Source organism: Oryctolagus cuniculus, chromosome 11 (genome assembly GCF_964237555.1).
Source record: "Oryctolagus cuniculus chromosome 11, mOryCun1.1, whole genome shotgun sequence".
Classification (NCBI taxonomy): Eukaryota; Metazoa; Chordata; class Mammalia; order Lagomorpha; family Leporidae; genus Oryctolagus; species Oryctolagus cuniculus.
Window position 1 is genome coordinate 25,156,559 of NC_091442.1, and position 16,385 is coordinate 25,172,943.

The 16,385-nt window shown below is 51.2% G+C and overlaps 1 protein-coding gene across 6 annotated transcripts in view; it reads left to right on the forward strand.

Moving 5' to 3' along the window:
• The first annotated feature begins 254 nt into the window (after positions 1–254).
• The window catches only part of COMMD7 (COMM domain containing 7), a 35,674-nt gene continuing 19,543 nt past the window's right edge, over positions 255–16,385 (forward strand). For 2 of the 6 annotated variants that reach the window (XM_051845096.2, XM_051845094.2), the window contains exons 1-3: positions 255–1,280; positions 12,361–12,414; positions 12,506–12,608. In XM_051845096.2, coding sequence (XP_051701056.2) covers positions 1,197–1,280; positions 12,361–12,414; positions 12,506–12,608 — 241 coding nt within the window. In that variant the 5' untranslated portion in view covers positions 255–1,196. The remainder of the gene's footprint in view (positions 1,281–12,360; positions 12,415–12,505; positions 12,609–16,385) is intronic. The other 4 variants (XM_051845097.2, XM_051845095.2, XM_070051948.1 and 1 more) reach the window with 2 other exon arrangements.

The following is a 16,385-nucleotide window of genomic DNA, read 5'->3' on the forward strand; positions in this document are numbered from 1 at the left end:
CCCAAAGATTCCTCCAGCCCAGGTTTCGTAGGCACTCCCCTCTCTCAAGGCTCTTGGGCTTACGCGTCAGGTCCTAGTTTCCAGGATCAAACCTCCATCTGGTCCTCTGTCCAGTGGGGACCAAGGTGACAGTCCCCCGGGGCTGAGAGGTCCCTGAGCAGAGAGGATGGGCTTCCTGGATGACAGTGACCGTCTGTCTCACCCTGGACTCCCACACTGCCCTTGCCCTTCTTTTATTTTTAATCTGTATTTATTTGAAAGGCAGGCCGAGAGGGAAAGATCTGCTGTTGATTCCTCAAATGCACACAACAGCCAGGGCTGGGCCAGGCCAAAGCCAGGAGCCTGGATCTTCATCCTGGTCTCACACGTGGGTGCAGGGGCCCAAGTGCTTTCTGCCTCCCAGGGTGTGGATCAGCAGGAAAACCCAGGCACTCAGATATGGGATGAGGGCATCTCTAGAAGTGTCCTAGCAACCAAGCCAAAGGCCAGTCTCCCGTGCCCTGCCCTTCTGTGAGCAACCTTTGGTGAGTCCATTTCCCTCCACAGCAAAGGTTCTCAAAGCATGGTTCCGGGAACAGAACGTCCCAGAAACGCAAATTCTGAGGCTCCATAACCGGGGCCCAACAACGGCACTGCAGTAAGCTGGCCGGCCAGATGCTACAGATGCAGCCTGGGGTCCCGACCCGCTGTTCCACGCTGATGCATGCTCTGGGAGTGTCGCTCCCGCTCCCGCCTGCGCCTGGATGGGGCGGACGGGCAGCGAACCGTGACCAAAGGCTAACAGCAGTGGCACTAGCAGCTAGCCATCGCCAGCCGACCTCCTGTGTGCCCGACGCCGCCGGAGGAACTCACCCCAGCGGGCACCCCAGCTGTCACTTTACAGACACGGAAACTGAGCTTCTGTGAGGCCACGCCTGTACCCAGGGGTCACCCCGCGGGACTGGCAGGGGCCTCCTCTGTTGGGCCGTACCGCTCCTCGGAGCCAAGGGCCGAGCGCAGCTTGAGGCGCCTGTTCCCGGCCGCTACTGCGCCCCGGCCCCAGCCCGGGACGGCGGGGGAGGAGCGCGGCGGCCGCCGCCGTGGCGAAAGTGCGGCTGCGGACGCGCGGCAAGGCCGGCGGCGGCGGCGGCGGCGGCGGCGGGGGACTAGGCTGAGGAGCTCGGCGGCCGCTGCGGGGCAGGGGCCAGGAGGGCGCCATGGGCCGCCTGCACTGCACGCAGGACCCGGTGCCCGAGGCCGTGGGCGGCGACATGCAGCAGCTGAACCAGCTCGGCGCTCAGGTGGGCCGCGCGGCCCGGCCGGCCGGGTCGGTGGGCGCCGCGGGGAGGGGCGGCGTCAGGCCGCGCGCTCCCGGGTCAGGGGTTTGGAGGGGGTGGGCAGCAGTGCAGGGGTGCCGGCGTGCGTTTGCGGGGTGTGCAGTGGGCCGGGGTCCGCGGAGTTGGGGTCTGAGGAGAATTTACGGAACCGGAAGGCCTCGTTCCAGCTGAGGGGGCCAGGGGCGTCGTGGGGTACGCAGAGATGGGACGAGGGGCCTTCGGGGGGTCCTAGGGGCTGCGGGGAGTCTTCGACGGAAGGCGCGGGAGCCGGAGCGGGGCTGGGCAGCGGGGGCGCTGGCCGAGGCGTTTGGGAGGGAGCCCGGGAGCGCGCAGCACCGGGGGAAGCCGGTGTTCGGGGGGGGGGGGTCCTCAGAGGCCTGCAGGGCAGGGTCTGGGGCTCGGCCGGCCGCGGGTGACCGCCCGGCTCCCAGCCAGGAAGTGCCCATGGAGAGGCCGCGCGCCGGGAGGTGGCCTTGGGGGGCCGACGGGGTCCGCCCAGCAGGCCGCCCACCCCTGGGCTGGTGCAAATGCTGAGGTCATTCCCCAAGGCCACACAAAGAAATAGGTTAAAATGACTTAGCCCAGCTCCATCGGGAACATGCCTCAGCCTCTTTCATCTTTCATCCCCCCATGTAGGTCTATTTATTGAATAAAAACCAAACTTCCTGTTTCTTGATAGAGTAATGATAAGATGACATCAGGCATTTTCTTTTATTTTAAGATTTATTTATTTGAGGGCCCAGTGCTGTGGCGTGGCGGGTAAACCCACTCTGTGCCGCTGGCGTCCCATAATGCTTGCATGGCTGCTACCCACATGGGAAACCCGGAAGGAACTCCTGCTGGCTTTGATCTGGCCAGGAATGGCCAGTAGTGGAGTGAACCAGCAGATAGAAGATTCTCTCTGTAACTCTGCCTTCTAAATAAATAAGTCAGTCTTAGGGAGAAAAAAAAAGAAAGAAACATGGCTCACAATTTATTTCTGTTGGACAAGGCAGGCTTATCACATGCCTGGCTGGGTGGGTGTTGTGGCACAGTGGGTTGAGCTGTGTGGGATGCCTTCATCCCATATCTCATATTGCCTGGGTTCTTGCAATTCAGCTCCCTGCTAATGTACGTGGTAGCCCAGGGTTCCTGAATACCATCGTGGAAGACCAAGGAGTTCTTGGCTCCTGGCTTCAGTCTGAGCTAGCCCTGGCTGTTGCAGGCATTTGGGGAATAAACCTCTGTGTCGCTCTGCCTTTCAAATAAATAATATAATATTTATTATTTATTTGAAAGACAGGGAGGGAGGGAGGGAGGGAGACAGAGATCTTCCATCCTCTGGTTTACTCCCAAAATGGTGGCAATGGCCAGTCCCAAGCCAGGAGCCAGGAGGTTCATCCGGGTCTTCCACATGAGTGGCAGGGGCCCAAGGACTTGGACCACCTTCTGTTGCTTTCCCAGGCACATTAGCAGGGAGCTGGATCAGAAGTGGAGCAGCAGGGATTCAATCTGGCACTCAGATGGGATGCTGGCATTGCAGGCAGCAGCTCAACCCACTGAGTCACAGTGCCAGTCTGTATTTACTTATTTGGAAAGCAAAGTGACAGAGGAGAAGAAGAGTGAGATCTTTTATCTGTTGATTCACTCCCCAAACAGCCCAACAGCCAAGTCTGGGCCAGGCTGAAGCCAGGGACCAGGAACTGCATCTGGGTCTCCCATGTGAGTGGCAGGGGCCCAAGCACTTGGGCCATCTTCTGCTTTCCCAGGCACGTTAGCAGGCAGCTGGATTGGGAGCAGAGCAGCTGAGACTTCAACTGGCACTGAACTGAGGCAGAAGCCAGCAGCTCAGGCAGCTGCTTAACATACTGTGCTACAGTGTTGGCTGAGGTATTTCAGTTTTTCCTACTAAATTTTCTAAATCTGGTATATACTTTATACTAAGAGCGCATCCCAAATCAGACTAGCCCTTTTCTCGTGCTCATGTGGCTGGTAGCTACTGGACTGGACAATACAGTTGTAGGTCTTTATTATTCCCGTCTTACAGGTGAGAAAAATGGTTCAGGGAAATAAAGTGACCAGGCAGCCAGGAAGTGAAGGAGCCAGGAGTCCAGGATATCTGCCTTCAGACTAAGGAGGTAGCTCAGCTTCTACGTGGCGCCAGTGTTCTCTGGAAGATTTCTGTGTGGAGAATCAAAGATTCTGTTGCTAAAAAACTCAGACGTTGGGGCCAGCACTGTGGCATAGTGGCTAAGCCTCCACCTGTGGTGCCAGCATCCCATATGGGCGCCGGTTCTAGTCCCGGCTGCTCCTCTTCAGATCCAGCTCTCTGTCTATGACCTGGGAAAGCAGTAGAAGATGGCCCAAGTGCTTGGGCCCCTGCACCCACGTGGGAGAAGCGGAAGAAGCTCCTGGCTCCTGGCTTAAGATAGGCCCAGCTCTGGCTATTGTGGCCCTTTGGGGAATGAACCATGGATGAAAGACCTCTCTCTGTCTTTCCCTCTCTCTGTCTGTAACTCTCTCTCTCAAATAAGTAAAAATCTTAAAAAAAAAAAAAGAAAGAAAAGAAACTTGAGATGTTTGTAAAGCTCCTGGATTGTGTGGGTGTGGGTGTGGGTGTGGGTGTGGGTGTGGGTGTGGGTGTGGGTGTGGGTGTGTGTGTATCCCCCCGGGCTACCTCCAACTTGATAGTAGTGGAGAATCTGAGTCACTTCCTTCCCATCTGGGCTGGACTCAGCTTCTAATCTCAAAACACACAAAACCTTTGCTTTGTTAAGTGCAGAGTGCTGTTTTTACATTTTTAAATGGACATCATGTAGTTATTTTGAAATGCATAATTAATTTTTAGAGACTATAGTTACACTACTGAGTACAGTAAGGAACTTAGCAGAGTCACTTGGACTGTTTCCCCTCCTTCGCTGGATGAACAGACTTCTCCACGTGCCACTCTATCAGTCACATTTACTTTGAAGTCTGAGGCACAGGTCTCAAGGAGTAAAAGCATGGTATTAACTTGGCATCAAGTTATTTATTTATTTATTTATTTATTTATTTATTTGACAGAGTGGACAGTGAGAGAGAGAGACAGGGAGAAAGGTCTTCCTTTGCCGTTGGTTCACCCTCCAATGGCCGCCGCAGCCGGCGCGCTGCGGCCGGCGCACCGCGCTGATCTGATGGCAGGAGCCAGGTGCTTCTCCTGGTCTCCCATAGGGTGCAGGGCCCAAGTACTTGGGCCATTCTCTACTGCACTCCCTGGCCACAGCAGGGAGCTGGCCTGGAAGAGGGGCAACCGGGACTAGAACCCGGTGTGCCGGCGCCGCAAGGTAGAGGATTAGCCTAGTGAGCTGCGGCGCTGGCCCTGGCATCAAGTTATATACCACTGCTGATTCAGTGGGTATCTACCTGAATGCTTGCTATCTACTGGAGAGCTCCTACTCCCAGTGAGTTTTAGGAAAAATTGATAGACACAGTCACTTGTCCTGGCAAAGCTGTGATCTCCTAGGGCAGGTCACAAAGTGAAGAAGCAGGGACCGACGTGGTACAGTGGGTGAAGCCGCCGCTGCCTGGGATGCTGGCATCCTGTGTGAGCTCCAGCTCCAGTCTTGGCTGCGCCACTTCCTATCCAATTTCCTGCTAATGGGCCTGGGAAAGCAGCAAAAGATGGCCCAGGTGCTTTGGTCCTCCCACTTACATGGGAGACCCGGGAGAAGCCCCTGGCACCTGGCTTTGGCCTGACCCAGCTCCAGCTATTACATCCATTTGGGGAGTGAACCAGCAGATGGAAGATCTCTCCCTCTGTCTTTGTAACTCTTTCAGATAAATAAATAAATCTTTAAAAATCAAAAAGGAAGACGGAGAAGCACTGTAGTACCAGAGTGAGTGGTGTGCCGTCTGACACCTGGTAGCGTGGAGCCTTGCACGTAGGTAGGAATTTAAAATAACCAGTTTTTAGGATGGTTATGAGAGCGTACATTCAGAAAAATATGAAGACACATGGTCCACGATCCTCTGTCTTTACTAGAAACAAGAGCGGGGCCTGCGCTGTGGCACAGCGGGTTAAAGCCCTGGCCTGAAGCGCCAGCATCCCATATGGGCGCCAGCTCTCTGCTATGGCCTGGGAAGGCAGTAGAAGATGGCCCAAGTGCTTTGGCCCTGCACCCACATGGGAGCCCCAGAAGAAGCTCCTGACTTCCGATCAGCTCAGCTCCTACCACTGCGGCCATCTGGGGAGTGAAACAGTGGATGGAAGAACCCTCTCTCTGTCTCTACCTCTCTCTGTAACTCTGTCTTTCAAATAAATAAATCTTTAAAAAAAAAAAAGGAAACAAGAGCAACACACCAGTTGGGAAAGTCTGACAGTATATGAAAGTATAGAAGTAAGATGTGCCGGCGCCGCGGCTCACTAGGCTAATCCTCCGCCTAGCGGCGCCGGCACACCGGGTTCTAGTCCCGGTTGGGGCGCCGGATTCTGTCCCGGTTGCCCCTCTTCCAGGCCAGCTCTCTGCTGTGGCCAGGGAGTGCAGTGGAGGATGGCCCAGGTGCTTGGGCCCTGCACCCCATGGGAGACCAGGAAAAGCACCAGGCTCCTGGCTCCTGCCATCGGATCAGCGCGGTGCGCCGGCCGCAGCGCGCCGGCCGCGGCGGCCATTGGAGGGTGAACCAACAGCAAAGGAAGACCTTTCTCTCTGTCTCTCTCTCTCACTGTCCACTCTGCCTGTCAAAAATTAAAAAAAAAAAAAAAAAAAAAAAAAGAAGTAAGATGTGCATTTCCCTTACGCTCAGAAATGGTCATTGTAATAGTTTCCTTTGTATCTTTAGTGAAAAAGTCTTCATTTACCAGCGTATATATGGATATCCTTTAGAATTTTGTTTATGAAAGAATTTGAAATACACATTTTATTCCTTATTAAAAAATTAATAGTGTATCATGGATATGACCTCCATTCAGCAAAAAAGATCTGCATTTTTAGAAAATTATTAAAAATTTCTTTGAACTTTTATTTAGTTGAGAATCTATTTGCTGATTCACTCCCCAGACGCCCAGAATGGCTGCGGGATGGGGCGGGGTGGGGCGGGGTGCGGAGGCTGTGGAATGGTGCAGGAGGGAGGGCCAGGGCTGGAACTCAATCCAGGTCTTCCACAGGGGCAACAAGAACCCAGAGACTGCGCCACTGCTGCCGCCTCGCAGAGTCTCGGCGTTAGCAGGGAGTGGAGTTAAGCTGGATTCCCCAGATCTGCATGCTTCATTTTTTTTTTTTTTTTTTTTAGATTTATTTGTTTATTTGAAAGGCAGAGTTACAGAGAATGGAGGGGAGAGAGAGAGAGAGAGATTCCATTTCCTGGTTCACTCCCCAAATGGCTGCAATGGCAAAGGCTGGGCCAGGCCAGAGCCAGGAGCCAAGAGCTTCTTCCAGGTCTCCCACGTGCGCACAGAGGCTCAAGGACTTGGGCCATCTTCGCTGCGTTCTCCGGCACATTAGCAAGGAGCTAGATCAGAATTGGAGCTGAGGCCGGTGCTGTGGCACAGCGGATAAAGCCTCTGCCTGCAGTGCCGGCATCTCATATGGGTGCTGGTTCGAGTCTCAGCTGCTCCACTTCTAATCCAGGTGTCTGCTATGGCCCGGGCAAGCAGGAGAAGATGGGCCAAGTCTGTGGGCCCCTGCACCAGGCCCAGTGGGAGACCCGGAAGAAGCTCATGTCTCCTGCTTTGGATCAGCCCAGATTCAGCTGTTGTAGCCTTTTTGGGAGTGAACCAGTGGATGGAGGATTCTCTCTGTCTCTCTGCCTCTGCCTCTCTATAACTCTGCCTTTGAAATAAATAAATAAATCTTAAAAAAAAAAAATGAAGTGGAGCAGCTGGGCTCTGTAGGGGATGCTGGCATCACAGGTTGTGGCTTAACCTCCACCACAACACTGGCCCTGGATCCTGCATTTTTTTTTTTTTAAGATTTTATTTATTTATTTGAGTTAGAGTTACACACTGAGAGGGAGAGACAGAGAGAAAGGTCCCCCATCTGCTGTTTCAATCCCCAAGTGGCTATAACTGCTGAAGCTAGGCCGATCCAAAGCCAGGAGCTTCTTCCAGATCTTCCACGCAGGTGCAGGGGCCAAGCACCTGGGCCATCCTCCACCGCTTTGCCAGGCCATAGCCAGAGAGCTGGATTGGAAGAGGAGCAACCAGGACTAGAACCAGTGCCCATATGGGATGCCGGCACTGCAGGCGGATTAACCTACTGTGCCATAGCGCTGCCTCCCCTCACCCCCCCACATTCTTTTTGCTTGATAGCTGTATGGTATGCCTTGAAATGGATGTACCTCCTCGTAATAGACAGTTAAATTGCTTTCCCTTGTTTATTTTTGCAAAAAACAGTGCTTTCAAAGAACAGCTTTTGTAGTATGCCTAGACTGAATCTGAAGTAAAGCATTTGCTTTTTGGAACATGCATGAAGGAGATAGTTACTGGGTCAAGGAGAACAATTTCTTAAAAGTGTACTGTGAAATGTTCTTCAGGAAAGGGTGCCCTGGGCAGCAGCCTGTCTGCTTCCTGGACTTTAACCAGCTCTGGTGTCCTCAAACTTCTGTGTTTGCAGAGCTGATAAGTGGAAAGTGGGATCTCTGTTTTACTGACCTGCATTTCTCTATTCCAGAGTGACCTTGACCATCTCTTCTGTGTTTACTGCTGAGAGTGGTTAAGATTGTGATAGGCATGGATAGTCCCGGAGGGTGGGGTGAGCATTCCAGGGAGAGGCAGCTAGGGGAGAAGATATATTCTGCAGATACCGGGCACTTAAAATATTTAAGGTGCTGTGATAATACACAGCCCTCAAGGAACTTTATCTGCTAGCCATTTTGTGTTCCTTATTCTCAGTGCCCAAGGCAAGGTTTGCAGAGGGGGCCTAAGAAGTTGGGCATCTGACTGGATCTCCTCCTTCTCTCTCTCTCTCTCTCTCTCTCTCTCTCTCTCTCTCTCTCTTTCTTGTGAGGGTTTCTTTTTAATTTTTCCTTTTTTTTTTTTTTAATTAAAGATTTGACATGGGGCTGTGGTATAACAAGTTAAGCCACCACCTGTTCCTATCCTGGCTGCTCCACTTCCAATCCAGCTCCCTGCTAATGTGCCTGGGAAAGTGACAGAAGCTAGGCCAAGTGATTGGGCCCCTGCACCCATGTGGGAGATCTACATGAAGCTCTTAGCTCCTGGCTTTGGCCTGGTCTAGTCCTTCCTTGCCATTGCAGCCACTTGGGGAGTGAACCAGCAGATAGAAGACTTTTTTTCTCTCTCTCTTTCTCTTTCTCTCTACCTTTCAACCTTTCAGGTAAATAAATAAATCTTTTAAAAAAAATTGGCATGAGATTGTATATATCATGTACAACATGATTTGGAATATACGCTTTATGGAACAGTTATATGTAGATAATTAATTAACAAATGCAATTCCTTGGATAGTTATCATTTTTGTGATGAGAACACTTCATATCCACTGTCTGCATTTTTTTTATTCTTTTAAAAAAGATTTATATATTTATTTATTTGAAAGGCAGCATTACAGAGAGGCAGAGAGAGAGAGAGAATCTTCCATCCACTGGTTCATTCCCCTCAGATGGCTGCAATAGCTGGAGATGTGCTGATCCGAAGCCAGGAGCCAGGAGCAGCTTCCCAGTCTCTGACACGGGCGCAGGGGCCCAAAGACTTGGGCCATCCTCCACTGCCATCCCAGGCCATAGCAGAGAGCTGGATCGGAAGTGGAGCGGCTGGGACTCGAACCAGCGCCCATATGGGATGCCAGCACTGCAGTCTGCGGCTTTACCTGCTATGACACAGCGCCAGCCCTGCATTTTTAAATTTTTTTTAAGATTTATTTTATTTATTTGAAAGAGTTACACAGAGAGGTAGAGACAGAGAAAGAGAGGTCTTCCATTCCATGGCCACAGCGCCAGCCCCCATTCTGCCTTTCAATAAATAATACATCTTTTAAAAAATGCAGAGGGGCCAGTGCTGTGGCACAGCAGGTTAAAGCAGTGGGAGACCTGGAAGAAACTCCTGGCTCTTGGCTTCAAGATCGGCACAGCTCCGGCCATTGCGGCCGACTGGGGAGTGAACCAGCAGATGGAAGACCCCTCTCTCTCTGCCTCTCCTTCTCTCTCTGTGTAACTCTTTCAAATAAGTAAATAAATAAACCTTTGGAAAAAAAGAGAAAAGGCAGGACAACAGAGAGAGAGAGAGAGGAAGATCTTAAATCAGCTGATTCACTCCCCAATGGCTGTAATGGACGAGGCTAGGCCGGGCTGAAGCCAGGAGCCAGGGCTGCTTCCAGGTCTGCCAGGGCCCAGGCACTCGGGCCATCTTCCGCTGCTTTCTTAGGCGCATCAGCAGGGATCTGGGTGGGAAGCAGAGCAGCCAGGACTTGAACCCGTGCTCTGATGTGGGGTGCAGACGTCAGCAGCAGCTGCTCTGGCTGTGGCACAGCGCCGGCCTCTGTGCGCTGCTTCTATGAGGTCAGCTTTTTTAGATTCCGCTGATGAGTGAGATCAGGCAGTGAGTGGTTCTGTATCTGGTTTATTTCTCTTGACATAATGTCCTCTAGATTCACCATGTTGTTGCAAATGACAGGATATTGGTCTTTTGGCTTTAAAATTTTTTTAAAATCTATTTAAAAGCAGAGCAAGAGAGAGAGAAGAGAGAGAGGAAGAGAGAAAGCAAGCTTCCATCTCTTGATTCACTCCCCAGATGTGTGCAGCAGCTGGGGCTGGGCCAGGCTGAAGCCAAAAGCCTAGAACTCCATCTGGCTCTCCCACGTGGATAGCAGGAACCCAAGTTCCTGCACATTGGCAGGAAGGAAGCCGCATCTGAAGCAGAGTAGCAGGAACTTGAACCAGGCACTTTAATTTTTTAAAAAGATTTATTTATTTACTTGAAAGTCAGAGTTACACATGTATTACTCTCCCACATGTATTACTTTTGTATTTTCAAAGATGAGTTTCATATTTTATTTAAGATTTATGTATTTATTTATTTATTTGAAAGGCAGAGACAGAGGAATCTTCCATCCACTGGTTTACTCCCTAAATGGCCACAATGGCTAGGCTGCTCCAGGCTGAAGCCAGGAGCCGGGAGCTTCTTCCAGGTCTCCCACATCATGTGCCATCTTCCGCTGCTCTCCCAGGTGCATGAGCAGGGAGTTGGATCGGAAGTGGAGCAGCTGAGACTCGAACTGGCACCCACATGGGATGCCGGTGCTGCAGGCAGCAGCTTTATTTTGTAGCTGCTGTGCTACAGCGCCAGTCCCACTAGTTTCATATTTAAAAATTTTAGAGTAAGATTTTGCAGGGCCCTGGCCCATATGTACATGGAATTTAGTTAGTGTGTGATAGCCAGAGAGGCAGGTGGGTTTGACAGCCATGCTGCAGGTACAGCTTTGGGGACTTAGGTCTGAAGTGTCTGTTTAGCATCTTTTTTTTTTTTTTTTTTTTTTTGGATGATTTCTCCTGGAAGGTGGAGCAAGTGGCCTAGTGGCTCCAGTTATGTAATTATGACTGGTCATTGCAGCTGTTTGTGTAGCTTCTAGCTTGACCCTGTGCTGGGGGCTTTGGCTTCAGTGCTCTGGAAGCTGTGTTACCTCTGCCTTCCCTGTGGGGACCGAGACAGCAGCCTCAGGGGCTTGCCCAGGCTCACCTCAGCGGTCAGTGGCAGCACACTGACCCACATCTGGGCCTTTGACTTATTTGCATTTTTATTTTCCCCTGTTTTTTTCCCCCCTCCATTTTATTTGAAAGTCAGAGAGAGAGACAGAGAGGGATCTTCCATCTACTGGTCCAGTCTTCAAATGCCTGCAACAGCCAGACTGGGTCAGGACAAAGCCAGGACCTTGGAACTCAGTTTGGGTGTCCTGTATGGGGAGCGAGTGCCCAAGTACTTTAGTCATCATCTGCTTCAGAAAGCTGATGTGCAGAAGTGGAGGACCCGGGACTGGAACCAGGTGCTGCAGTTAGACTGTGGTCCTCCCAGGTGACAACTTACTCTGTGCCAAACAGCAGCCTCTGTGTGTGGGGCTTTCAGACGTTGGCGTCTCTGTTTCCCCTGTGAGCTGTTATTATAGCCATTTGAGAGGGGACGCAGGAAGGTAATGGTGGATGTCTCTGCTCAGGCTACCATAGCAAAATACCCTTGACTGGGTGGCTTAAACAGCAGACTGATTTCTCACAGCCCTGGAGGTGGGCGGTGCAGGACCAAGTGCGAGCTAGTTTGGTTCCTGGCGAGGGTTTGCTTTCGCCTTGTAGATGGCTTCCTTCCTGCTGGATCCTTACATGGCCAGGAGAGCTCTGGAGTCTCTTCCTCTTCTCATAAGAGCACCAGCCCTGTGGGGATTCGAGCCCCACTCTCTACTCTCATTTAACCTCATATCACCCCCCAAGCCCTGTCTCCAGATACAGTCACACCGGAAGTCAGGGCTTCAACATATGCATCCCCACCCCCAACCGGGACACCAGCATGCTGTCCCTAACTATACAGTGCCAGCGTAGAGAGTAGAAGGTTAACTTGCACAAACCAGAGCCTGTCCTAAGGCAGTGTACAGCAAAGTGTTACAGTCTGCCATTTTGATGTGTGAGTAACGTTATGTTCATTGTTGTGAAGGGAATCCAGAAAATATGGATAGGCAAAGCAGAAGAGCATCCGAATCATCCAGAGTCACAGAGAGGTCACTGCTGTTGGTTCCAGTGGTCGCCCCCTCAGCCTGTTTGCATGTCTGTGATGTTTGCATACGTGTGTGTGCGTGGTTGCACATGTGTTATGTGTATTTGGACCCTAGAGATGTAGGTGTGCACCTGTGCCTCCCGGTGTGTGTCTCCTAGGATCGCAGCACAATATGCGTGCTTTTCAGACAATGTAGTGACACAGATCTGGAGAGCCTGCTGGTGCGTATTGTGGATATTTATGCCTTTAAGACTGGCAAAATGGGTATCAGCGTCTGTCCCGGCTCCTTTCTCTCAAGGGTCTGTGGCTAATGGGATGTGGCACTCTGACCCTGAGGAAGACGTTTACTCATGCCATGTGGTGTTCTCTTCACAGCAGTTCTCAGCGCTGACAGAAGTGCTTTTCCACTTCCTGACCGAGCCCAAGGAGGTAAAGTGCACCGCACCGCGAGGATCCTGAGCGCGGGGTGTGGCGCTGAGGGCCGTGGGGAGTGAAGCCTGGTTTGTGCTGTCCTCTGCAGGTGGAACGGTTTCTGGCTCAGCTCTCAGAATTTGCTGCCACCAATCAGATCAGCCTTGGACCACTCCGAAGCATCGTGAAAAGCCTGCTCCTGGTTCCCAGTGGTGAGTCGTTTCTCTCAGCCCCTGGGCCCGGGCCTGAGTCACCCAGGAGTGCCCAGGGCACAGAGCCAGAGATTCAGTCGTGAGCCAGCCATGGGTGGGGCTCCCTGTCTGGGGCGGGAACCCAAGTAAACATAAATGTGGCACAGTCAGCCCCCCAGCCCCCACATCTGTGGATTCTGCATCTGTGGATACAACCAACTTCAAATTGAAAATATTTAGGGGCAAAGAACTGTGTATGTACTGGGCATGCACAGACTCTTTATTCCCTAAGCAGTGCCATCTAACAGCTATTTACAAGGCGTTCACGGTGTGTGATAAGGTCACATAGAGGCGGTGTCCAGTGTCCAGGAGGGTGTGCGTGGCTCATGGGAAATGCTGTGCCGTTGGGTGTAAGTGGCCTGAGCATCTGTGGACGTCGGCATCCGCAGGGCATCTTGGAACTAACTCCCTTGGATGCTCAGGGACAGCTCACAAAGGCTCCGTGCGGAGCAGCGCCACTCAGGGTTCAGCCCTCCCTCCAGGCAGTCCCCAGGCTCCTCTGCTTCCTGTTGTATCAGCACAGAAACAGAGAGGAAGCTTCTAGAAACCTCTACAGCCACTTGACAATGTCAGATCGAATCTAACAACTTTAAAGATGAGGCACGTATTTTTTTAAATCGTGGTAAAACATACATAAGATTTACCGTTTTAACCACCTGGGGCTTGTGTCTTCTGTGTGTTTCACTTCTTATTTCTAGGAATTAGTTTTCATTGGATTTTACAGAAATGTCAGTTCCTGATGGACTGAAAATAGAGATGCTGTATAGAGACAGGTGTGTTAGAAAGTTGAGTCTGCCAAATCAAGAAGAGTTTCCGGTGGAGAGGGAGGTGCTCCCGGGGGCTGATGTGGGACGTTCCTCCTGGCCCTGCTTGCTGCCGGGGCGCCCGGCGACTGCAGCCGGCTTTAACAGGCTGTGGTGGCCTTGACGGGGAAACAGCATGGTGATCAGACTTTCACAGTTCCAAGCAGATGGCCTTGATTTTGAATTCCTGTCCGTCCTGTGTTGAGTGGTGTGCTTTTGCCAGGTACTTGAGCTCTCTGATCCTTCAAAACAGCCTCTCCCAACAGTGATTTTTACCCATAGCTGAGCTTTATTTTCCTAGAGGGCATGGAGAGTTTGAAGATTAATGGAAATCATGGAAATAAAATGCTTGACACAGCGCCTCAGTGAGGTTGCTCTTATTTTTTCCTATTATGAAGTCATTTTTTAAAAGATTTATTTATTTATTTATTTAAAAGTCAGAGTCACACACAGAGAGAAGGTGAGGCAGAGAGAGAGAGGTCTTCCATCTGCTGGTTCACTCCCCAATTAGCTGATTCGAAGCCAGGAGCTTCTTCCAGGTCTCCCACACGGGTACAGGGGCCCAAACACTTGGACCATCTTCTACTGCTTTCCCAGGCCATAGCAGAGAGCTGGATCAGAAGTGGGGCAGCCGGGTCTCGAACCATCGCCCGTATGGGATGCCGGCATTGCAGGCCACAGCTTTACCCCCTAGGCCATAGTGCTGGCTCTGAAGTCTTTTTTTTTTTTTTTTTTTTTTAATATTATTTTCTTGAAAGGAAGCGTTACAGAGAGAGAAATAGGGAAAGGGAGATTGAAAGAGGGAGAGAGAGAGCTTTCATCTGCTGATTGACTCCCCAGAGGGTCACAACAGCCAGGGCCTTGCCAGGCTAAAGCCAGGAGCTAGGACTCCATCCAGGTCTCCCTCATGGGTGGCAGGAACCCAAGTACTTGGCCCTTGTCCACTGTTTTGATGGGAAGTGACGTAGCCAGCACTCAAACTGGCACTGTGATATGGGACATGGGCATCCCAGGCAGGGCCTTAACCTGCTGCCCTCAGTGCCCACACCTGCAGTAAGTATAGACGATGCCTTTGAGGAGAGCGTAGCGACACAGAGAACCTTTCACAATAATACTTTGCAAAATGGTATATCACAGGCCAATTTTTTTTAAAGATGTATTTATGTATTGAAAGGCAGAGAGAGAGAGAGAGAGAGAGAGAGAGAGACTTCCATCTGCTGGTTTACTCCTCAGATGGCCACAATGGTGATCTGAAGCCAGGAGCCAGGAGTTTCTTCTGGGTCTCCCACGCAGGTACAGGGGCCCAAGGACATGGGCCATCATCTACTGCTTTCCCAGGTCATAGCAGAGAGCTGGATTGGAAGTTGAGCCGCCAGGACTTGAACCAGCGCCCATATGGGATTCCGGCACTGTGGGTGGTAGCTTTACCTGCTATGCCATAGTGATGGCCTCCACAGGCCTGTTAAGAAGAAAGTATTGGGGCCGGCGTTGTGGTGTAGCAGGTTAAGCAGCAGGCTGCAACGCCTGCATCCCGTATGATTGCTAGTTTGAGTCCCAGCTGCTCCAATTCTAATCCAGCGTCCTGCTAATGTGCCTGGAAAAGCAGCAGAAGAAGGCCAAAGTGACTAGGCCCCTGCCACCACATGGGAGACCTGGATGGGGTTCTGGGCTCCTGGCTTCTGTCTGGCCAAGCCCCAGCTATTGCAGCCATTTGGGGAGTGAAATAGCATATGGAAGATCTCGCCCTCTCCCTGTGTAACTCTGTCATATAAATAAAATAAATATTTTGTTTGTTGTTTTTTCTAAAAATTTATTTATTTATTTATTTATTTTGAAAATCAGAGTTATGGAGAGAGAGGCAGAGACCTTTCATCAGCTGGTTCACTCTCCAAATGACCACAGTGGCCCAAGCTAGACCAAGCCGAAGCCAGGAGCCAGGAGCTTCATCCAGTTCTCCCACATGAGTGGCAGGGGCCCAAACACTTGGGCCAGCTTCTGCCGCTTTCCCCAGGCCATTAGTAGGGAGCTGGATGGGAAGTGGAGCAGCAGGGACATGAACTGATGCTTGTATGGGATGCCGGCATCACAGGCGGCAGCTTTACCTGCCATGCACGATGCGGGCTCCAATATTTTGTCTTAAAAAAAAATATTAACTGTGTCTATATCTGGGTGCTAGGACTCCAGGTTTTTTGTTTTTAAAATTTTGTTTTATTTGAAAGGAAGAGTTCCGGGGGGGTGTGGGAGAGTGACATAGAGAAAGAGAGTGATATCTTCTATCTCCATTGACTCACTCCATAGATGGCTATAATAGCCAAAGCCAGGAGCCAGGAGCTTCATATGGGGTTTCCTATGTGGGTGCAGAGGCCCAAGCACTTGGGCCACCATCTACTGCTTTCCTAGGCACATTAGCAAGGAACTGGATGGGAAATGGAGCATCTGGGACATGAACCAGTGCCCATAAGGTATGTCAGCATGACAGGCAGTGGCTTAACCCACTACACCACAGTGCCAGCCCTTCCAGATTGTTTTAATTGTTTATTTTTTTAAAATTTATTTTATTTATTTGAAGGGCATAGATATATATATATATAGAGAGAGAAGGAAAGACAGGGAGAGAGGTCTTCTGTCTGCTGCTTCACTCCCCAGATGGCCACAATGGCTGGGGCTGGGCTGGGCCGGGCCAGAGCCAGTAGCTTCTTCCAGGTCTCCCACATAGGTGCAGGGTTCCTAAGCACCAGCCACTGCTTTCCCAGGCGCATTAGCAGGGAGCTGGATGACAAGTGGAGCAGCCAGGACTCAAAGCAGCACGCATATGGAATGCCGGTGTTGCAGGTAGCATCTTTACCTGCTAGGCACAACGCTGGCCCCTAATTGTTTATTTATTTTTTTTTTTGACAGGCAGAGTTAGAGAAAGAGAGACAGAGAGCAAGGTCTT